At 37.6% G+C, this 25,085-nt stretch overlaps 1 protein-coding gene across 2 annotated transcripts in view; it reads right to left on the bottom strand.

The window, feature by feature from the left end:
* The window catches only part of LOC139690236 (uncharacterized), a 29,591-nt gene extending 4,527 nt beyond the window's left edge, over nucleotides 1-25,064 (bottom strand). The window contains exons 1-11 of one of the 2 annotated variants that reach the window (XM_071587559.1): nucleotides 24,783-25,064; nucleotides 23,019-23,628; nucleotides 19,405-19,694; nucleotides 18,698-19,020; nucleotides 17,930-18,119; nucleotides 15,995-16,094; nucleotides 15,038-15,306; nucleotides 13,808-14,179; nucleotides 3,445-3,583; nucleotides 2,753-2,939; nucleotides 1,709-1,877 (exon numbers count right to left, since the gene is read on the bottom strand). In XM_071587559.1, the coding sequence (XP_071443660.1) occupies nucleotides 1,709-1,877; nucleotides 2,753-2,939; nucleotides 3,445-3,583; nucleotides 13,808-14,179; nucleotides 15,038-15,306; nucleotides 15,995-16,094; nucleotides 17,930-18,119; nucleotides 18,698-19,020; nucleotides 19,405-19,694; nucleotides 23,019-23,622 (2,643 nt within the window). In that variant the 5' untranslated portion in view covers nucleotides 23,623-23,628; nucleotides 24,783-25,064. Of the gene's footprint in view, nucleotides 1-1,708; nucleotides 1,878-2,752; nucleotides 2,940-3,444; nucleotides 3,584-13,807; nucleotides 14,180-15,037; nucleotides 15,307-15,994; nucleotides 16,095-17,929; nucleotides 18,120-18,697; nucleotides 19,021-19,404; nucleotides 19,695-23,018; nucleotides 23,629-24,068; nucleotides 24,147-24,782 lie in introns of those variants that run through there. The other variant, XM_071587557.1, reaches the window with a different exon arrangement.
* Between the last annotated feature and the right edge of the window lie 21 nt (nucleotides 25,065-25,085).

Here is a 25,085-nt window from a genome sequence, read left to right as displayed (position 1 = left end):
AAATAAGTATAGTAGGGTGCCGATATGCAAATATTTTAAGGGAGATAAAGGATTATCGAATTGTCTAAACAAGAAGAATCACATGTCCTTCCAACCACTCCCACCCCAAAGCTAATGACAATTAATTCACTTAAAAAGTTTTTACAGCCACCCATGTAATTTGATCATTTAAATTATAAGGCTATAATTGCACACTGATGAGTCTTCTGTGAAATTGCTTCCTATGACCACAGCCTAAGCAAGTGACTGCTTAAGCTGTTTTAACTGATTTTGTCCCGAGTTTATTTACAATTACTTCAAAGCAATTGAAAAAAGGGATTGTCAGCAGTTAATTTGGCCGTAAAAATCACTTGGAAAGCATTTATTGGATATTCATTATTCAAAAATGATACAGTGAGTGAAGAAGTAGATAAAGTTTAGCTGTATTAAATACTTAGAAGTTGGGAAGGCCACTGACTTTGATTTGTTGTGTCTGGGGAAGGGGAAATACATTATGGATTGGAGGTTAAGGGGCTGGAACTATGGGACCTACCTACAATGTCAGTACCTGAAGGCCCAAATCTCTGATACTGTTTTTTTCCACTGATTATTGACATTTGGAAGGGAGAAAGTAGACATTAGTAGATAGCATTAATAAGACTGATAGTGCTGAACTTATAGCCGTTTAGTTAGTGGTTACTGTCCAAATCACTAGGGATGTTTTTTTCTGATTAATAATTTATGAATTTTGACCAATGAGGGTAAAAATTTAAAACAAAAAATTTAGGACATTGACTATCACACTTATATAAAACACCAGGAAATTACATTGGTGTGAGTTACATGAATGGCAATATTATGCATGCATAAACTTTCACAGTTACAAATTGAACATTGATTTTAGTTTAGTTAAACTGCAATTTATTGACTTACCAGTAATTTTAACCATAAAAAAATTCAAAAATATTCATGCAGGTGAATGGAATGAATGACTGGTTCATCAAAATGATAAATTTAAGATACTTAATAATTTCCCACAAGGTATTATTATATATTATCAACCACAGCTTCCTTTTTAAATTATTCTTTATGGCAACATTATATACATTAAGGTCATTAGATCTTACGCACACAAAGCAGTCCATTAAGTCTTCTCATTATCATTTTAGATTAGCAATATAAATTCCCAACAAATAATTGAAAAGCACGATGAAATTAAAATTTAGCATATTCATAGATCATTCCATGTGCTTTTTCCTCCATGACTTGGCAACTACATTCCAGATGCACTACACAGTCTCACAGACCAAAACATGAAAATCTGCTAGGAGTGAAAGAGGTTTCCTTCGGTTAAGAGCAGATTAAATTCAATGCAATCATATTAAGTTGATTCCATTAGTGTAATGAATCCATTACCAATACTCAAGAGATTATGAAATATGTACCTTAAGATATGAACTAGTATGAAGCAATTTTCAAGGTATGCATAAATAATTTCACTACAAGAATAAATAGAAGAAAAATCATCACTCATGGAATCTGCTGAATTCACTTGACAATGAATTTTTAAGTGCCAAAATGCTGCCATGTGTGTAGGATGTGACTATATTGGATTATCTATAATTTTCATTTATATATTTGCAAGCATCTTCTCCTCAATTACCAAGCCTAATTGGCAATATATTGTATAAATATACACTATATACTGTATAAGTATGCAATTAAGTACTTGAGGTGGTGATGAAAGTCCACTTTCATCGTTGGCAACAGTTGCTTCTTGATTCGCACCAGGAAGATCCCAGAATATGGCACCCAAAATGATGGATAGAAGAAAAGCACCCAAGATGCGAGATCCAAATCGGGCCAGTGCGACAGGAGCACCATAAACTGATGACTGCCTACTCAATGGCAAACAAAAACATCTCATTAGTCTAAATTTTCAGTAGGAATGAAAATGAAAGGGGAAAACATAGGGGGTAGTGCTAAGCCACAGACTACAAGAGAGTTCAAGGTTGAAAGCCTGCGTATTACCTTTGGACAGCCCCAGCTAAAAACTAGACAGTATTTTCAGTAAATTTTCAGCTTAATAGAACTTTGTGATTGTTTGAATGCTGGTTCAGGAAAAAAAATACAACTCCCTTTACACTGAGTGTGTTACTTTCACATATATTAAGGCTTATTTCGGAGCAAGTACATCTAACCTTATGTAACAAAACCAGCCTTCATGCAATTATGGTAGATGGATAGATAGATAGAGGTCTTTATTTGGGCAAAATTGAGACCAAATGGTCCCTTCTTCCATTTAAATAATGAATAAAGAAAAGAAAAATGGATGATAGAGAACAATTTCAAAATCCTGTTTGTAAATCTTGAGAGCTAAAAACATTAATAACCACCCAAATGAACTATACCAAACCACCCCACTGAATATAACTGAAATTATAGAATACAAGGAAAAATGTCACTAATTCTTGTACATGATTACTTATTCGGAAGAGCAACAGTGACTGATCCCACTTACTTAATTCAGCACTCTCCCCATCTCTTTCTAAACCTTAGGGACATACCCACTGGAGAGTTCTTAGAGTTTGTCGGCAACATTTTGAAATCTTGGAAGAAGTTAAAATTCAAAAGTCAGTTCACTTTTGTTGCAAAGTTTCGTACTTTACTTGGTATTTTGTATTTATTCAGTCTAATTATTGAAGACTAAGATCTCTCTTGTGATATTTTTGAAAGTTTAATACAGTACCCGGCATCATTAGCATCAACTCACAAAATAATGGCTTGGACTTGGGTGAAGATTCCTGGAGGCAAATGGTTGGATGGAAATAAAGGTCCAGGTGGCCCTGGATCAGACAATGGAGGCTGCCTCCTTGCAAATGTTTCTGCCAGCTGCTCAATGCGCTGACTTGACTCCAGCATTGCTTCAGCAGACAAGTCATCCAAAGTAACTAAATCAACTAGGGAAAAAAACCTTAGCTCAGTATCTCATTTTAAAGGAGGGTAATGTACTGTTATAGCCCTCATTCAAACATCCTTGGCGCACAGATTATCCATTGAATAATGCACTTAAGTTCTAGAAAATATATGCAAATTCCTGGAATATATTAAAAAATACTTGAATTGCCAAATTATCATTTTTTGTCTAACATCTAAAATATACATAAAATCAGTGTCACTTGAGTGAAATCCTGTCGGGTTTTTCAATGTGTTAGTGTCTCCATATCTGCCGATGTTTTGATAACTGACTCAGAAACCCTGAGAATAATGACCAAGTTGGTTATTGAAATGTCAGCAACTATAGAGAGACTAACCAAGTGGAAAACCCAACAGGATTACACTCAACATATATGCTGGGAAAGCACACGATATTTCACAGAGTCACTGTATGCCCTTTCCATTTAAATTATATGTAACCATACAATCATAGTATAATAGTTTGGCATCATACATTTCACTACTTACGATAATAGTCAGATGGATTTTTATAAAGTGGACATGGGAATTGTATCCTAGAGAAATATGGCAGCATGTCTCTTCTCCTTCCAGCAAACATGAGCCTTCCAGTTGACAGCAAAACAACTCGTGACAACATGGCAAACACCTAAGAAAATGTTTAGCAAGTATAAATTAGTTAATATGATACACCAATTAGATCAAAAATAAAAAGAGATGTTTCAGGCGTGATATGGTGGAATATCATGATTAATCAAAAATAGCAATTTTCCACAAAAATAAAATTTAATGCGACCGGTTTCAATGTTACTACATCATCATCAGGTGACAGTTAAACCTCCAGTATATATATGATTATATATATATGACTGGACTCTGAGGTTTAACTGTCACCTGATGATGATGTAGTAACATTGAAACCGGTCGCATTAAATTTTATTTTTGTGGAAAATTGCTATTTTTAATTAGATCAAAAATGTTTAACTTCCCCCTTAAGTTGAGAATAATAACTGAATTACTAGTTCTTTTTCTGGTTTTTCAAAAATGTGAGCTTAAACACAAACCTTGCCAGAAACACATGTACTCAAAGAAAAACCATTGTGCAAACCTAATGCATAGATTAAATTATCATCTATGGACACCTTAATGAATATCGCAAAATCTTCAGAGAATTTGTGATACATATTATCATTCATTTCTTAAAACTCAGCATTCCCAACTTATACAATTTGAAACAATCCAGTTTACAAAAGTCTTAGGAAATAAATATTAGCACCTCATCACAATAAATTCAAAATATACTGTCACTTTAATCTTCATTGAGAACTTATGATTATAAGTATTACACTAATTCAGGGATCCATTTTACATATCAGTATTTATTTACTGACTATGAGTGTTGCAAATCCTTGGGGCGGTTGACTCAAATCTACAGGTATTTCAGAAAAAAGCATCTTTTGAACATCTGATTGATTTTTAGATTCTGTAACATTTGAGCCCTACTCTGTACTATGGCATTCAATTCTGTGCCACTGCTTTGATTTCATTTTTATATGAAAAATATTGTCCTTCCAAAAAAAGCAACAGTAGTTCTATAGACATTACCTAGGCCAATAGAGCAGATGCTCCTTAGCTTCTCACTTCAACTTTTAAGCAAACCGTAGACTGTGGCAACTTTGGAAGGTTTGGTGGTGCCATAGAAGGGAATGATACCACTGTAAAAATTTCCACATTTACCCTATGCAAATTTTCTTAGTTTCTCTCACATATGGTCTGTGATTCTCCCAATGTGAAAATGGATTACAGATTTTTACTTTAATCTTCAAGGAAAAGGAATAGGAGGAAGACAACTGAAAGTCCAAATCCATGGCAACATCAATAATAGTGAAGGAGATTTAACTTCCATACGGTATACATGACAATGTCAAGGAATTCAGAGTACTAACCAGAACACAGCATGTACAGGGTGGGGCATCAAAATCTGGACAAATTAATCAATTTTCCTAAATATTTCAATTCTGTTACAAAAATTAAATTTTTTACAAAATTTTTGTGCTAAATTGTTTGTATGATCATAAACAATGAATTTATTCAATGTTTCCTTCACTTGCTTGAATGACGGCCTTCATTCTTGGTCTGAAGTGTTTGCAGGCCCATATCAACACGCTACAGTCCATATTGGCGAATATTGTTTCAATAATGCAATGTCTGGACTTGTTCCTGACCCTTTTGACCATGCTCCACACATAGTTTTTAAGTTTTAAAATAAATTTAAATCTGGGCCTTTGGAAGGCCAGAATTCTTCTGACCAAAACATATTGACGTTGTCCTACAACCAATTTTGCACCAAATTATTCATATGGGCTGGCATATTATCTTGCTAGAAAACATACAGCCTTCCAGATGGCACAGTTTTCATCAATGGCTTCACTGCATTTGTCAGAACATGCAAATAAAATGATTTCTTGATATTTTCCCCTCTGTTAAAGAAATATGGTTGCATGACATTGCCCTCACTGGGAACAACTGGTAGCACGTGAACATTCACCAGGAACTTCCACCTAGAAACAACTTCAGGGTCATGGGCAAGCCAGCAGTTATTCTTACCCTTTGTTTTAGCATCCACAGTAAAAATTTTTTCATCAGAAAAAAATATGATTTGTCCAGCAGCATTGTTTTTTGAGGAACACAAAAGCTGGTTGCAACGTTCAACTCGCTTTGCCCTGGTGGATTTGGAAAGCATCTGCTTCATTTTAATGGTGTAAGACTTGTAGTGGAGGTCCTCCTCGACGATTTGACACATGATTTCCGTTGCTCAGTGACCAGCACATACAATTTCAATTATCGTGGCTCTTCGGTTAGACTTCACACGTGTTCTCAGATTGCAACTGTTTTGGGCACCAATGGAGACCTCTAAAAGGGGTATAAACTGGGGATTTTCAAATTTAATTTTTGTTGTATATGTGTAATCAAGTTGCTGTTGTTTTGTACAAGGTTGGTAACATTGTCTCTTTTGGGCTGGCTTGAGCGATGTTTGTATGTGTTTGCTTTTGTTTTTGTAGAATAAAAGTAGGAAGTCGTTTTTTTAAACGTCACTTCCGGCCCCACGTTAAGTTGAACATGTCGTCTCAATAATTGCTAAAGATCCTAAATCCTGTTTCGTCACCACGCTGCAAGAAGATCACAACAGGTTATGGGCCCAGAATGTGGAAATAGGAGTGTGAGATCAGTTTGCATGAGATAATTAGGTTCAATTAAACTGATTCCGGCCTTGTAGTCAACCGAGCTGTACTCGTAAATTGTTGCCTCGTGTTTGGATGACAAGTACAATGGAATCAAATGTCATCAACAACATCACGTACGGAGGTTCATTGCCTCAAATTGATAAATTGCGAGGATCGGTGAATTACGAGCAGTGGAAAATGGACGTGGAAATGTACTTGCTTCACGAAGACCTTTGGGACTACGTGGAGAGTGAAGTAGCAATGGACGCGTCAGCTCATGAACGAAAGCAGTCACAGCGAGCAAGGGCGAAAATATATTTGCTACTAGAACAAGGACCGAAAATGGAAGTCATGGAGTGCAAGACGGCCAAAGGTATGTGGGACAAGCTGCAGCACACCTATGAAGATAAGGGTGTGAACAGGCATGTCGCCCTTATAGACCAGCTGTTCGACATCAATTTGGGAACGTGCACAAATATGGAGGACTATGTTCAACGTTTCACAACAGTCGATGCGAAACTAAAAAGCATTGGCAAGAAGATTGACGACGAGCTGCTCGCGGTTTTGATGCTGCGGGGCCTGACGGTTGAGTACAGACCGTTTCGAATGGCTCTAGAGAATACAGTCACAGGGGTCATCAAGTCTGACCTAGTGAAGCAGAGGCTACTGCAGGAAGGGTACAAACGGGCCACAGATTCCAAGGAGCAGCAGGTTGTATTCTATGCCAAGCGGAACCAGAGGCATCAGGGAGAGTGCTCATCGTCCTCGGAGCAGAGTTCGAGTACGTCCGGGGCCAGAGGTAAGCAGAACAAGAAGTCCACCTTCGATCCGAGAAAGGCCAGGTGCTTTAAGTGCGGAGTGATCGGGCACATCAAGAGCGATTGTCCCGAGGAAGGGGCAAAGGTGTCGTGCGGGAACAGCAAATCAAGTGGGGGTGCCAAGAAAGGGAATCCAGTTGCCTGGTTGACAGCCCTTCGTTGTGAAGTGGGGAGTCATAAATGGTACATTGATTCTGGGGCGAATTCCCATATGGCAAGAACTACGGAGTACTTTTCAGATTTTCGACCAGATGCAAGTGACGAAGTAACAGTTGCTAACCATGACAAAATCAAAGTGTCAGGTATTGGTAGTGCATCAATGGATTTGATTCAGGGAAGTACTGCCACCATATCAAATGTTAATTATGTGCCAGATCTTTCAACTAATTTGTTGTCTGTAAATAGGTTAGTGCAAAAGGGTACTGCTGTTTTATTTGATTCATCTGGGTGCAAACTATTTGATGCTGAAACTTTACATGTAAAGGGAGTCATTCAAGCCTCGGGAACAGAGGAGAATGGGTTGTACAGTCTAGATTTAAAACAGTGTACCTCAGGTGACAATGTTGTCAGGGAGGGTGCTGTGGGATTAGCTGCAACTACTGAAGGGAATCATTCTCAGCTATTATGGCACAGAAGGTTAGCGCACTTGGGGCATAAAAATATGCAGACATTAAGGGGGCGTGCCAGTGGTCTGGATTATCCATGTAATAAGCCTCTTCAACCGTGTGTGGCATGTGTAGAAGGAAAGCTTGTTAAAAAACCTTTCACTGTGGGACCGAGAACGGAAAGGGTGAGTGAAAAGCTGAGTTTGGTGCACTCAGACCTGTGTGGTCCAATGGACCCTCCTGGCAATAGGGGAGAACTGTACATGCTCACATTTATTGATGATTGCACTAGAAAAATTTTTGCCTTCTTCATTAAAGGCAAGGAAACACATGTTATCCTAGAATGTTTCGTAACCTTTAAGGCTAGGGTAGAAAATGAAACGGGGAACAGGATTAAGTGTTTGCGGACGGATAATGGTAGTGAGTACATGGGGCGGGCTCTGCAAGAAGAGCTTAGAGCAAAGGGAATAAAACATGAGACAACGATACCATATAATCCTGAGCAGAATGGGCTAGCTGAAAGGGCAAATCGCGTCATTATAGAGAGGGCTAGATGCATGTTATCCGAGTGCAAGTTACCTAAGAGCTATTGGGTTGAAGCATGTAAAACAGCTGTGTATTTAAAGAATAGAGTACCAGCTAAGGGAATTGGGAATGAATTACCTGAGGAGAGATGGACAGGTCATAAGGTTGACCTTAGTCATTTGAGGGTGTTTGGTTGTATTGCCTATGCTCATGTGGCCAAGGCCATGAGAAAAAAGCTAGATGCCACATCCAAACGGTATTACTTTGTCGGATATTGTGAGGAATCCAAAGGTTATCTCCTGGCGAATCCTGAAAACATTGGACGAGTAACAAAAGCGAGGGATGTAGTGTTTTTTGAGGACAGTTTCAGGGAAGAGCATTTAACTGGGAAAACATTGAGGAATACAATTATTCTGCCTGAACTTTTAGGGGGGGGCGTGTGTTTCACCTCCCAGCCCCAGACAGAGGTCAGCATAAATGATCAGGCTGAAACTAATGAAAACACTAGCACAAGTAGTGAGGGTAATAATGATACCTCAAACATTGAGACTGAAGGAAGTGGTCGTGTCTATTGTGGGCAAAATTCAAGCTCAGGTGATGATAGCCAGAGGGAGGAGAGTATTGATCCGGGAGAAAGTAGGTATCCTGTTAGGAATAGAATACCAAAGGAATTTCCAGATCATGTTTTATTTTTGGCATCAATTAATTCAGCCTGTAATCAACCAATGTCTTTGTACTGTGATCCTCAGACTGTTCAAGAAGCTTTGTCTTCAAATGGGGATGAATGGAGGAAGGCCATGCAGGAAGAATGGGAAGCTTTAGCAAGGAAGGGCGTCCTTTCTTTAGCTGATTTGCCTGAAAACAAAAAAGTTGTAAAATGTAAATGGGTTTTCAAGCGAAAGGTGAATGCAGCTGGGGAAATAGAGCGTTTCAAGGCAAGGCTGGTAGCAAAGGGTTATTCCCAGGAGTATGGTATTGATTACCATGAAACATTCTCTCCTGTAGTAAGTTATTCTGCCTTGAGATTGTTGATTGCATTGTCTGTGGAGCTAGATTTAAATATCACTCATCTAGATGTGACTGCAGCCTTCTTGAATGGTGATCTTAAAGAGTCAATTTACATTGAGCAGCCTGAAGGTTTTGTAATTGAAGGGGCGGAGAGTAAGGTGTATTTGCTGCATAAGGCAATATATGGTTTAAAACAAGCATCCAAGGCATGGTATGACAAATGTCGGAGTATTTTTAAAGGTCTTGGTTTCAAGAATTTGACAACAGAATCATGTATTTATGTTAAGGGTATTGGACTTGATATTTGTGTAATAGCTGTATATGTGGATGATTTTTTGGTGTTTTGTAAGAATGGTGACACTGTGAACAAGTTAGTTTCATCATTAAAAAAACATTTTGAGCTGAAAAATCTTGGAGAGGCCAAAAGTATTCTAGGGATGAGGTTAACTAGAACCAGTGAGGGAATTGAACTGGATCAGGAAGAGTACATCAAAAGCATGCTGGTTAAGTTTAACATGTCTGATGCTTGTGCAGCCTCTACACCCATGGAAGTTGGGTTGGATGTAGCTCCTGGAGATCCAGATAAATGTCCTGATGTACCTTATCAAGGATTAATTGGTTGTTTAATGTACGCAATGACCTGTACTAGGCCTGACATTGCTTTTGCTGTTTCAAAATTAAGTAAGTTTAATAATAGCTTTAATATGGAACATTGGAAGTTGGCAAAAAGGGTTTTGAGATATTTAAAGGGCACATCAACGTATCGCCTTGCCTACTCAAAATCTGGTGGGTTCCTTGAGGGCTATGCTGATGCAGATTTTGCCAGTGATAAGATTGATAGACTATCTCGTACAGGGTATGTTTTTAAATTTGCTAAAGGGGCTGTAGCATGGGAAAGTAAAAAAACAATCCTGTGTGGCTTTATCCACAACGGAAGCAGAGTATGTCAGCCTAACTGCTTGTACCAAGAAAGCTATTATATTGTGTCGAATCCTGAGGGAAATTTTGAAACAGGATTGCAGAAAAATATTTGGCACAGAATCTGTGTGCATGTATAATGACAATCAGTCAGCAGTTAAGAATGCCAATTGTGTTGATGTAAAGGAAAGATCTAAGCATATAGATGTAAGGTTCCATTTTGTAAAAACAGCTGTGACAGATGGTAAAGTGTTTGTGAAATTTAAGTCAACACATGAGATGCCTGCAGATATGCTAACTAAAAGTTTATCTAAGAAAAAACATTTTAACTGCATGAAGGATGTGAATGTCTGGGGCAACTAGATTAAGTGAGGGTGTTGTATATGTGTAATCAAGTTGCTGTTGTTTTGTACAAGGTTGGTAACATTGTCTCTTTTGGGCTGGCTTGAGCGATGTTTGTATGTGTTTGCTTTTGTTTTTGTAGAATAAAAGTAGGAAGTCGTTTTTTTAAACGTCACTTCCGGCCCCACGTTAAGTTGAACATGTCGTCTCAATAATTGCTAAAGATCCTAAATCCTGTTTCGTCACCACGCTGCAAGAAGATCACAACAATTTTATCTGGCCACATCCTACACTGCTCACCCTAGCAACAGTTTGGACACTAAAAATTGAAAATTTCATATTAATTATCCACAAGGCCAAGGTTTATTTTTAGATTGTTTGAACTTATTTTTTATATTATTGAAACCTAAGGAAAGGTTTATGTAGGGACTTGCATGCACATTCTCTTGATTATCACTATCAATGGTTGGTTTAACATGGCCATTCCCTTGACCATTACATGGTTTTACAAGGAGACACCCAAAAATAACCAGACTTTTGCTCTAGAAACTTTATTTACTCAATCTTGGAGTGTAAGAGGATGCCTTGCTAGCTTAACTGGCTAAGCCACTCAGCTGGACATCAAGGGATCAAGGTTTGAATCCTGGTCAAGGCGAATGATCTTCACGTCCTGAAATTTTTACATTCTAATGCGCATTTAGTGGATGACTCCATTGAAAGCTACTGTTGCGGTATCTCCCACGGTTTCTTGGAATAAATTTATTAAGTTTTTTAATTATTTCCATCTCCATCAAAGTACTCTCCATTAGAGTTGATGCATTTGCCCTGTCTTCTTTATCACTGTTTGAAGCACCTCTGGAACTCTTCAACTTTGATATCGTCCAGTGCCCACTGTGTAGCTGTTTTTACAGTCTCCATATCATCGAAATGCTTCTCTTTTAGCTTTGCTTTCATTCTCAATAATAGAAAAAAGTCACATGGGGCTAGAACTGGTGAATGCAGAGGGTGGAGAACAATAGCCCACCATTGAGAACCCAAATAGCAATTCACAGACAAAGTCAGATGTGCCGGAGCATTGCGATGACGGAGGAGCCTGTCACCTGATCGCCAGAGTTCCAGATGTTCCCTCCACACATCTTCACCCAAATATCTTAAAACTTCCAAATAAAAGTGTTGGTTAATAGTTTCACCAGCGGGGTACACATTCCTGGAGCTAAATTCCATGAATATTGAAAAAGATAATGATCATCGTTTTGACGACCTTACTTGTCTTGCTTTTTTCGTTGGGGGAGCTGGGGGTTTTCCACCGGCTAGAACCTTGCTTGGTTCCATTGCCAACATTTCAAACAGGAAGCAAAATATCAAACACACTCTTTTTTCATTTAAATCTATAGCCATAACCATGTTGCAGGCAGCCAACAAGAACAGTTGAGAACAATACTATGATCAAATATTCAACCCCCTACACAGATGCCACTTGGACAACTAATTTGGGAAGGTGTCTACCAGAGCTACTTAGCGGGAGAATTCTCTACTGCACTTAGAAATGGCCACATGCTTTCAATTCGATTATTTTTGGGTCTCAACTTGTATACCAATTCTCATTACAGTAAACCTTTAATTTTTCATCCTGCCTAATTTAAAGTAACCAGTAATCTAAAGCTAAGAGTAGCCCATAACCAAAAGCATAACACTTTGACCATGAAGGGCATTCTGATATTGATATTCATTTCTCGCAAAAAAGTATCCACTTTGCCCAAGACACAAAGCTCTTTTTTGCCAGGATAATAGTCAATGTGAAATAATATAGGATGCAGTACAAACAGAGTCACCATCTCACAGGACTGATAATGTATTTTTGTTTGCATTAACAGTGTGTAATACTATTGGTCAGACAACTTAATGGAGGGTATATTCCTCAAAGAGAGGACACAGTCAGACCCCTGTTGTTCATGTAACTCACTGACATGGTGAATACATTTTACTCTCATTTTGTTCGTACAATACTTCACTTGAAGTGCTCTCCATGTGGCATCACAAGTAGGGATCATGATAACACTGAAAAAACCTCCCACTTCCGGTAATCAAACCTGGTCCCTTGGGGTTGGAAACCAGTAGAGTAGCCAACACATCATCCGGACTGCTTCAGTAGATAGGCAGATGAAAGGTCAAGGATCAAGTCAAGGCCACTAAGCCATTGAGGTCAGGCTTATAGGTAGGGTGGAGGCATAATATTCTTTTGTGTGAGTAGGAGGTCATAGTCACCCACAAAATAAAGAGTAAGCAATGAAAAATATAAAAAAATTTTAAATGCCCACTCTCCTCTAATAGCCTTTTTGAGGCAAAAATGTCTATGCTTCCTAATGGACCTATTCATGGATTGTAGGTATCTGCAATTTTTTTATGTCAGTTCTCTTAGGGCTCTCCCCTCAAGGTAAGCGGTGGAGGGGGAGGAGAGCACTCCAATGACTCCTTAAGTTCAACACCTACCCTACTCGAGATCAATGTCTGCATATTTCAGAGAGAAAAATAAATACTGCATATAATTTGAAATCCCTGAGCTCATAGTAGCTGTGTTTTGATTATTATTTGAGTACCAGAGGCTAAACCAACTCACATTTTACATTCATTCCTGAGTAATTAGCTCTCTGTGGTAATTTTTAGTTAGCTTTTATTGCTTGTACCATTATTAAACTGCTCATTCATTTCATGAGAAATTTGCCCTTTTACAAATTTGCTGCAATCACGATATAATTTGTGATGGCCATAACTCACAGAACAATCCACAGTTGGAAGGAACTTATTTTGCTATTCAGAGATGAACCAATTATATTGATTAGGATAAGTATATGATGCATGCATGTACAATGTGGAATAAAGCTAAGAGGAAATATGAGAGCGCTAGTACTGTGAGGCCTTAATGGAGGATATTCTTCCTTGAATGAAAATGAAAGAGAATCTCCCCTAGAGTCAAGCAGCAGGATGATCTAGATAGCCAATTTTAATGGAGGCAAAAGTAGCAAAATGAAACAGAGGCTGAAAAAACATGCCTTTTCAAAATGACTTGGGCTTAAGTCAGGGGACTAAAGTCCACAATTCACCAATTCATTCGGTTAGAAATCCATTATATTTTGTAATGTATTCTTAGGTGCGCATGAGCTTACTTCATAAATTTAACAAACTTCAATCAAATTACAATCTTGCCAGGTAAATTTATTTAGTAATATAATAGAGAGACAAAAAGGCATCATGATTTTGCTGTCCAAAAATTAAATCACAAAATCTTTTCTTTTTAAGTTTATTTAATCCAAACCAGGATATTTTTAAGTCCCAATATTTTCAGTCCCTTGAATTTTAAAATGACAAGATTTTAGTGCATGCACTCCGAAGTCATTTTAGATATGAAAATGAAAGTAAATTAGGATAAACTCACCTCGTGTGTGGGTGGATGAAGAGTGAGGATTATGATGGGTGCTGTGTTAGATGCAGAGTAGGGCACATTGGGAGGTATCCCAGAAGGAGGGTAATTAGATGGCAACATGGAAGGTGTTGATGCCCACTGCCTCAGAAATTCAACCAAGAAGAAAGCATCAAATATGTCCATCCCATGTGTAGGTTGGTCCAACACCAAGACAAGAGGTCCTCCTCCACCCACTGACCCCTCCATGCAGCCAGGAGGAAGAGGGGGAGAGGGAGACAGGAGTCGGGTGGCCAGTGCCAGTCTCCTCTTCTCAGAAGAGGTAAGGCGCGAGACAGGGGTATCACGAACTGGATCCAGCCCCAAATCTTCCGTTAGTGCATCAATCTGTGAAAAACAAGTTCAGTCAAGTGAGTTTTTCAGTTTCTACTGAGTTATCTGCACAAACACACATTATCTCATCGTTACTTCATTATGTATTCATATAATTATACACTTAAGTCTCTTTTGCCAAGATAAAAATGATTGAAATTTAAAAAAAATGAACCAAAAAGACGAAGTGTGATACTAAGTTCTTGACTGACCAAGGCTATGTGTTTTCACCAGTATCAATTAATTGAGTTATATTTCAAATATAATATCATGAAACACCAATGACTCTTTGAAGCTAACTAAACTGCATGACCATATCTTATATCCCTGGAAACATTACTTTTTTATTAGAAAGTAATTGTGTGGATTTTCTGTTAGCTCTGCCTTGTTCTTTATCTAACAATTCCAATTATATGTTTCAATACTTGTTGCATATCATATATGTAGCAACTATGGTAGCATATATCAAAAGCTTGAAGCCATTTTGGCATTCAGGTTTCAAAGCCATATATTATGGTGGAGAAATAGTACCATAACATCCTAATTTAGAAATTCAATTTGAAATGTTTACTAAAGAGTAATTTCTCAAGATCTTTTCCATTTTGATTTCTAAGGCTTAATAGATTCATCCCAAATAGAACTTAAATGAATATGATCAATTTGCTCTGGATGAAATTACACCTGGAAATACAGTTATGATACCTTCGACCCACTGTTCCTTTTTTATCACTCTTGATTATTAAAAACATAAGCAAACTTTTTAAATTAATACAATTATGATTCAATAAGTTAGTGATGTTACAAATTAGTTGATGTACAAAGACTCTCAAAAACAATAATGCTACTGCTCTGATACAAGTGCCGATAACTTACCCTAGCATCAACAGACACAAATCCAACTTCATGCTTTGCACCTCTTTTTTCCCATTTTGGTTGCTTTGTCCCACCACGAAGGAGCCAGTGAAGTCGCAATGTCTGACGAACTGTGATATCTCCACAAAGAGCTGATGGTGCATCTTTTGGAACGTGTGACACATATTTCCGTAACTGAGATCTCATTGGTCGTCCATCCAGAATTATGTCACCTCCCGAGGGCTTACGGATTCCAGCCAGTACATCAAGTAATGTGGTGCCTTCTTCCTCTGGAAATGAAAAACTAGTTGAGCAACACAATGTAAAAATTTTACTACAGGTACTTAACATATAATTTATTACAAATATAAAGGCCTAATATGAACAGTAGACTTGATCACAAGGGAAATAAGATGAGAGAGATGGATCCTAGGAAAGTGCATACGCCCTGCTCATACTAAAAAGTGCCTTCACTTTTACTATTATTTAAGAGGCTATTTATATATTTGCCAAAAAATTAATTCCTTTTTTGTTGGCTTTTTACCACCCTTGACTGTCATAATTTAGTAACAGTGACATTATTTTTGATTTTTAAGGAAAAGGTGGGCCAGGAAATCCTTGGGTGGGGGTTCACTTCATCAAAAAGAGGCCATGTTATTAATAATTTTGCTTTGCAATTAAGTAAAATATAATTGTGTTTACAAGAATATTATCTTTTACATCTCAATTCCATTACACAGTCAACTATGCTCTTGTTGCGGGATGACATTCCATGCCACACTGCCATATCCCTCATTCATTGATGGAGAAATTATATACATTCAAGTCTAGCCTAGTCCCCAAGCTTTCCAAAAATACTGTGCAACCATTGTGAATACCTTCAAAATGCTTTAAAAAAATGTTTCAATATTATTACGGTGAATTATAGTTGTGTAGGGATGCATTATTATGAGCAATACGAAAGTAGTAGAGACTCACCCACGGTGGCCATTACAGCCAACACTTCACCGCCATGCACTTCAAATGATACACCATTTAGTAATGGTCTCTCCTTTCCACTCAATTCAAGTCCACGAACCTGATAAAAAAGAAATTTCATTCATCATAAAGAGTTTAGCACATTCATGAAAAGAGTAAGGTATAATAATGTTATCATCAACTCTTAGCTTTTTAAAACATTGGATAGGCCCAACATTTATAAGCTGTAAGATGTATATGCAGGATTTACTTTGCTTACCATGATAATATTACTGTCCATTATATATTAACTGTTTACTACATTTTGTGAAAAAATGTGGCAGATCTGACCACGGCTCAGAGAACTTACCTCCATTTCATTTTCCCAAGTCAACATAAAAAAATAATCCCTAAGGAAAATCTTAATTTATTTTGAGTTTAAAATCTCTAGGAGCTCACATCCATAATTTAGCGTTAATTACATTGCAGCAAAGGAAGAAAAGGGAAAAATTGTAGGTAGGCACACATCAATGCGGACAATGAGAGAATTTTGGCTTACTTCATAGCTGACTTCAGTTCCTAACCTAAATGGATACATTCTAAGTGAACCTTACTTTAAGTCATTTGATGCACATTTTCATGGCTTTTACTACAATTCAATACATTTTATTTGGTCCATGATTAAGTAGTAACCTGCATGTTACCAATGATACGAGATATGTCAAAATGTAAGCATATCAACAATAAAAATAAGTGTCATCAAAGTCAATAGTTATTGCATATTCACCCAGTCATATATAATGGTTATCACATTTAGTAAAATATAATAATGTCAGATGTTAAAAATATCATTTTTAGAGAGGATAATTACAACAGATGTTGAGTTTTAAGTACTTAAAAACTTTGGCTTTAAATGTGCTACTACTCTTGTGAATCTTATAGCTCAGCAGAGGCTTTATTAAACATTCGGAGGCCGGTGGGATATAAGGAATGTACAGAGCATAACCCTGCCTTGCTCAGTATTGATAGAAATCAGAGTCTAATTTGTAATAAGAGTGATTTTTGTGTAGACAAAGGCATTATATTAAACACAAGGCAAGGTCAGTCCAGTTATTTAAATAAAGGATGGCAAAGGAGTATGAACTACGAGGGTCATCCGGAAAGTAGTACCCGTTCGTGAAATAAAGACACAAAAGTAAATATTAACAAACATAAAAAATTTTATTTGAAAGAGGATACTTTAAACTACTTCTCAACATAATCTCCAAGCAAATTAAGGCATTTGTCATAACGTGTGACAAGTTTCTGTATTCCTGCTGCATAGTCCTTCGCCGCCAGCTCATTGAGATACGCGAGGGACCCATCTTGCACAAATTTTTGCATAATGCAGATGGTGTTTAACAATTTCATGAACAATTGTTCGAGAAACATTGGGAAAATGCTCACAGATGTCATCAATTGTGACGCGCCGATCGTTCCTCATGAATTCGTCAACTGAGCTCACCAGTTGGTCTGTAATGACAGACGGTCTCCCCGAACGCTCATCGTCGTGTGTGTTCCCCCTCCCCATGTTGAAGTTGCGACACCACCGCCGAACAGACGACTCGTCCATTACATTGTCTCCATACACCTCCTTTAATTGGCGATGAATATCACATGGGCGAACGTTTCTTGCATTGAGGAATTTAATCACTGCCCTCACTTCACAACTGGCGGCGTTCTCAATTTTTTTAAACATTGTAAACAATCACAGAAACAACACAGGCAATGCTAGCGTCACGCAACTTGGCTCAGAGAAGGCAGACAAGCCACTGAAGCTATCTGACCTCGTCCAGCGGCTACTCGCGTCGTCAGCACTTCATGCGGCACGAACGGGTACTACTTTCCGGATGACCCTCGTAAGTATATATATACTAGGTATAAGTAGAATATACCATAGGGTAGTATATATCTCACCTGCAAATGAGGGTACCTATTGGGTGGTAAATATCCTGCATGTTGTCCATTGTATCCATACAACCGTTCATCCATTTCACCTTTCTCATTCTCTTCATCATCATCCATATCTTCCCTAACATGGCCTCCATCTGTCTCTGCCTCCATTGCTTTGGATCCTACAGATGCACGTGAGTGACGATTTCCTGGCCTGTAAAATTAATGACAAGACTCAATCCATGCTGTTCAAATAAAATCCATTCACAATCAAAAACAGCAGAAACATAATAATTATCCAGTTCACATAAAGAATAATGAACAAATGATACTTTTCCACTAGACATTGATTTAATACATGAATGGGTTCGATGTCCTGAAGATGATGTAGCACATTGAAACCAGTCGTACATTAAATTAATATTTAGTGGAAAAGTATTATAATTTGTTCATTCTTATGTCCGAATTCCATCATATCACACCTGAAATTATCCAATTGGTTCACATAGAGAAGTTTTCTTTTAAAAATTATCCCTTATGAATTATTAGCTAATCACTACACATCACCCATATGCAAGCCATACAATGGTCTATTTAAATTCTAAGAAATGAGATTAGACAGTGAAAACCTTGACCTGAGCTGTGAGTATGCCAATTTAGCTGATTGCACAATTATGCTTTCCATTAGGGAATAGAATTAAATCGTAGGTTTAACAACAATTCTAATCTAACCAGAAGAGCAGAGACAATTATTTGAAAGCAATCACTGGGGGAATATTTTTAAAATCTTACCTTTCAAGGGGTATATTTTCATCCTCAGCATAAAATGAATTTCTGTTCCCAGCTGATCTGAGATCATGCATGCTACGCAACTGATGCATACTGCTTGAAACTCCACGACTATCACCTCCATTCATCACCCGAAGTTCCTCAGCTCTGGCATGAGCTAAGAGGTCAGCTTCACTACTACTCCTAGTTCTACCATCGGCACCATAATATGATGGCTGATGATGAGGAGATTGGTGATGCCTTTGATTGCGAGTGTAATAGTGTCCCGACTGTCGGTGACCAGGAGCATTGCCTCCTGGGCGATAAGGGCTGCCACTTCTTGCAGCCTGAAAGTGAAATAAATATTCAAGTAATGAAGCATTAAAACTCATTCGAGTGAAGATTTGTGCATTAATGATTATGTTGCATTAAATCTGGTCAACACCAATACCAATTTTGAAAGCATTCCTATGTAAAAGAAAGAATAAATTGCACTTAGGCATTGGGTGGGCCATGAGGATAATCACAAATATGTGAAAAAGGGAAAACAAGCCATGGGTACCACAGATAATATTTAGCATCCAAAAGATGGGATGAACTAAGTAAAAGAGGAATTTCAACTATAGTGAAATCCCGGGCTCTAAGCATATAAAAAAATTCAACAGAATGGAAGTCAATACTAAATGAGGAAAGCAAATGCTGTGAATTATAGACGTTTCCTCAAGGATTACCATTCCTGACGGATAGCCTCCATTGAGTGCAGCAAAATCTGGATCACTCCTTGCACCTCGCAGCCTCTCTCCACTTACGTTGATGGGCCCCCCGTTACCGGGGGGCCCTGTTGCCCCGCGCCTTGCTCTGCCTCGGACCCTTGGGGAAGCATCATCATCACTAGAATCATAGCCACTGGATCCATTGGCACCTCGGCGAACTACCCCACTCACACTACCCCCACCACCACCTCCTCTCCTATTAGCTCTAGGAAGATTCCTTGGAAGTGATGGGCCAAAACCTCCATGCCCTGTTCATATTGAATGAGAGAATCAACATATTAATAATGCTCTCTCACTCTGTTTCAGTAGTGGTGTCCACTCTGGATAAATGAATATTAGGACACATAATAATGCCCACATAATTTACCTTTAAATCAACATGTTTAAATAACCATAGAGGTATATACTGAAAAACACTGGTAAATTTTTCAGGGGAAAATTAAAACATTAATACCTTGCAAGGATTTCTTCAAGTGGAATCCCCTTAAACAAACAAATTCACCTGAATTTAATTATTGATGGTTGAATGTAGGGTTTCTTTTCCTCAACATGAGTCAACATTACTATTACGGCAGGATATTGTACCATATAAAATCTTCATAAATAGTAGAGTTGACTTACAATATTTTAATACGAGCTCCTACTTTATTTGCACTCTCATTCCAATTATTAAAAAATAAAGGTCATAACTTTATCAGACTTTTTCAGTTCCCCAATTAATACCTATTTTTATTCCAGACAGTTTGTCATGCATTCCTATTTGGGTTATGCCACTCAGTGATATAATGTGATACACAATTGCTGAACAGAAAGGAAAAATTTGAGATTATTACCCACATACCATCATTATTATCCATGAACTAGACATTGACATATATAACCATACACTTGGATGAAGGAATTATTCATTGAAACCGTATTAATGAATAACAAAAACTGTTGTCATAATAACCAAAACGACTTACATTTTTCTGTTTTTGATTTATCAATTCCACCAAATTATATCCGAGCTCGCAATTGCATAATTAAGAGCCATTTAAGTAGCACTTACAGCATTATTTCACATTTAACCAACTAACCAAATGTGAAAATTATACAACCCACAATAGAGAAGAGAAAAAGTTTTATGATGGGAGTAATAGCAACAGTTGGGGAACTTCATCAATATATGTGATAATGGGAAAGGGATTTATTTTAGTGATTATTTCTAGCTAGATTAAACTATGAGTAAGTATTAGGACAAACTAGAACTGTATTCAGGAGTAGGATATGGGTTTTAGGGCCCTGGTTGCCATTATGGAAGATGAAAAATAAGTTTTATTTAATAGTTTTTTATGGAATTATGATAATTCTCCACTACAAAAAAACACAACATTCTCACAGGAAGGACACCATGGGAGTGGAGAATGCTGGAATTCACATTTGCTCAAGGTGACAGACCCGAGCTGCAGCCCTAGAATCACCTCATAACCTAGAGGGAACATGTTCAAGTTCCATCCTGAAAATGTATGTTTCATTAGCTCCCATGGCACAGTCCTATGGGAATCCAGCCAAGCCTTACCAAAATTTCAGAGTGAGATTGATCAGCAGAGGAGTTCACTTGGGAAAACTCTAAATGCTAAGAAGAATTATTCAGTAATCTTCACTTGACATGGTGAGGGTTAATCATGCCAGTGAATGCTGCACAAAGGTGGTAGTAAAATTCACCTTATAAAGGAGTATTAGTATGCAGTAAATATTTTCTTAAATTGAAACTAAAAATTATTTTAGAACTCCCAACTTTAATTTTGGTCCTTTATTCCGTTTTTCTTCATTTGGCATTTTCTTGGAGCAGCTTATGCTAAATATTGCATGAGCATTCTTACTAATACACAAAAATATGCTGTTCTGTACTCAATATTAACCATTTGCTATTTTGCTGGAATATGCAAATACATAATTTAGGGTGGCCAGCAGTTAAATAGTTTCTGATTCCAGTTTTTCTAAGATAAAAATTTGTTTTACAAAATTTTATGCAACCATTTTATTAACCTTGGTCTGATCCAATGGAAACTGCTAAATTTGCATGCACAAATATTACCACAGTTTCTCAGAAGCATAACAATTCATGGATAGATAAATAACTACTGCAAATAGTTTTAAAAATTTGATAGCTCACACTAATACGAATCCCATTTACAGCAGAGGGATTACTAGACTTGTAGTTTTGGTGTCCTACTTTTGGAATTTTTTTACTTTTTGCTAGCATCTAGATGAATGTTGACTGTACCATAACAATTTTTGCATATTTTATTACGATAATTCCAAAATAAAGCTCCCGAATAAAGCTTAAAGAAAATTCTCCAAGCTCATTTTTGCTATGAAAAGGAAGTCACCATGACCCTGCAGTGAAATGACATTTTCTCGAATATTTACCGTTAGAATGATGGAAAAGTTAAAAATCCTTTTTATTAATTAGGTATACTCTGCCTACTTGATAATAAAAACCCGGGTCTTGTTTAATAAAAAAAATACACGTGGAATAACCAAGTATTTATTTTCTGAAATGAATTGCTTCCACAAAGTAACGCCTGAAACCATTCTACCCATAAAATTTCTTCCATTACACACTTTCCTTGACACTTAAATGTTTACCTTGTTCATTTTTTACAAAATACAAGTTTTCTTGACATTTCTCCTAATTCTTTCTTACTGTCCATATTTCTATCTGTACATAAAAATACTCAGAAAAAAACATTTGGCACATCTTTTCATCTTTCTATATTAATTATTTATCGAAAAGGTATTTTTTTAATTTACGAAAGGCAGCTTTCTATTGCCAAAGTATATTTTTTCTCTGGATATTTTTCATTCCATTTGAGCATGCTTCCACGGTAATTATATGAGGGCACCCATTCCATGCTTTCTCGGCTCATGGTTACCTTTATTGTTTCTCCTTTCTTGGATACTTTCATGACTTTTGCCCTCATTTGCCTTTCAAACCTAAAACTTTTCCTACTATCCCTATTTTATCTATTGTTTCTTAAACTGTTTATCACCTCTGCTATAATTTCTTAATCATCCAATTTTTTATTATCTTTACTTTTCCAATATAATTATTATTCCATTGTCATCTAATGCTCATTCCATACTTTTTCATTGTAGATATTGAATACTGCATCCTTGTGTCTCTCAATTCTCTATTGCTTTGTCATTTAGATCAAAAACATTATTCATGATTAATAAGTGGTGAAAATTTCAGTATAACGAGTTTACTTCTTATGGATAGGTAGCATCATTTAATTTTAGGTTAATACCTCCAACCAATCAATAAAATAACTTACCCAGAATTTTCTAGGCTAATGCAATCAGTTAGTAAATTTACTTTATGAGTATCTCATAAAAAATGAAAATTAATGGCAGCAGAAGCAAATATTTTAAAACTTGGGAAAATGATATAAATGCACTCAAATTGAATTGATCAGCAAAATACCATGTTACACCGTAGCACTCTCTAAGGTCTTTATCTGTCATGGCAGTTATTGACGATGAAAATTTTCTAATTCATAATTCAAGAATAAAAATGCACCTACCAGCCGTGGCTCCAACAACGCCCCGAGGAAGGCTCGCACCATTTCGATTCAGTGGCAAAACACGGGGAAGACCAAATTTGAGGTATGCAACCCCAGATGAAGGAGTGCTCACAACCCCTCCGGATGATGCTTTTGTGGGCTCGGCGGCTCCACCACTATTGCTGCTTAGAAGTAGTCTGCTTGAGGCTGGCCCATAGCGAGGGTGAGAGAGTATTGACTTCACAGTTGTTTCCCTGAGTTGGAAGTTACCATATGGGAGAGGAGACTTCTCACCACTACCAAGGGCCGAATCAGTGAAGTCAGAATTGAGATTCTGTCTATATATCGACCAGGCATGTAAGTCCTCCGAGGCAGTGCTGTTGCCAACACCATTCCCACCATGCCCTCCTCCCCCTCCTCCTATTTCTCGCCCACTTCCCCTGCCAGTTGAGTGGCCATCCAAATGACTGCCATTGTGACTTGGTGGCACTGAATATCTTCGTTCCATCTCCCAAGCATTTCCAGAGGCAGCTGAAGCTGCACCACCTGATGCTCTTGATCCTCCTCTCACGTGCATGGCTTCAAAATGATTGCCACTTGGCTGGTTTGAATAGCGCCTCTCCATCTTCCCCTAAAAAAGTCCCAATGGAAGTTGCACATGATGCATTTCTTTTGAAAAAAACATTCAACATACAATGGCATAACATGCTAATGTACACATTATTTACTGAGAACTTACAAATGGTTTTTAATTCTAACAATGTTCATGTTACATGGCATCTGTATGCAAGATTCAAAGATTCACTACATTACAGAATTGTTCATATTGCATATTACATTTGACCATTTATATTTACTGCTCTATTCTAATTTCATCTAGTGCAACACTCACGGGTATGATATTAAGCTCGCTAATTATCATCAATATTCTGCAATTAAACTTCTTGCGCTTAGAATATTAATATTGATCATAATATACGAATCAGTCGAGAAAAACAATGTATTTCGTGAATCACCCTTAAAGAAAAGGATAAAATACCGTTTAATTAATATACGTGGCCTTATAGTCACCTTCAGAATAAATGGAACCTTATCGTCCGAAATACGCATTCTTGTCAATAATGCGTTGTCCCTGGATGTTGGACATTTTTCAAGGTTGCGCAGGATGAACCCATAGGAGGTTTACGCTTAAAGCATACCATGCAAAAGTGAGTATCCAAGAATAAAAGTGCTGAATTAAAGAGAAACCACTTTTAAAATGAGTGGGAAATGATCTACGCTGACTGAAAATCTTCAAACGAAAAATTTGTGTCACTTTCACACCGTGGAATTGAAATTCATAGAAAGGCAGAAGATGTTGAGTAAGCTGGGAGATCTGCCCAGCCATGCCCTAAAGTAGTCTGAAGAGAGAGCTGTTATAGATATGCAGAAGATAAAAAGAATGAGGCAAGTATAAAGGTTGATGGGAAGTTAGGGATGCACAATCAACTGGAGTGGGGGCCCCCCGGGAACGTCGTCGCTATTGTCTTCTTGTCCCTGGCGCAACGCCAGACAGTTTTGAAGAAGTGCCAAATATGCTTGAAGGTTAGGATGCTTACCCAAAAAGATAGATTGAAAACGTAGATCTTCATAAAGCTTAAGCAAGAAAGGGAAGATTACGACGCGCTCGAGCTAAATTAGTTCCTTTCGATGCATGGCGTGCTGATTCGTGGTGCGTAACGACCATGGTCGGTTTAACGCGAAAACGAAAATGCGAGACAAAAAATTCTATTAGAACAATCTTACCGAGCTTGATAATGACAAAGAAGTAATATTTTCTTCTTCGGGGGCACGGCACTCCGAAGTGGGGTCAATGCACGGCCTGCATTCTCGCCGTTACCTCAAAGGTGCAAGAGATTTCTTCTATCACTTGAAAGAATGTGGAATGATGAACACGAGCCACTAACGGGAAAAACAACCACATTATGTTGGCATATCCAAACGAGTTCGTAGCCGGCGATGGCCGCCCAACTTGGTAAAAGTAGAGAAGCACAAATTAAAAGACAAATCTTCACTTTGTCTCATAGGATGCAGTGTATGTGGAGCAGC

This window comes from Hetaerina americana, unplaced genomic scaffold, assembly GCF_022747635.1.
Source record: "Hetaerina americana unplaced genomic scaffold, ioHetAmer1.1.p SCAF_3, whole genome shotgun sequence".
Taxonomy (NCBI): Eukaryota; Metazoa; Arthropoda; class Insecta; order Odonata; family Calopterygidae; genus Hetaerina; species Hetaerina americana.
Note: the sequence above shows the minus strand (reverse complement) of the source record. Positions and strands in the feature narration are given on the sequence as shown.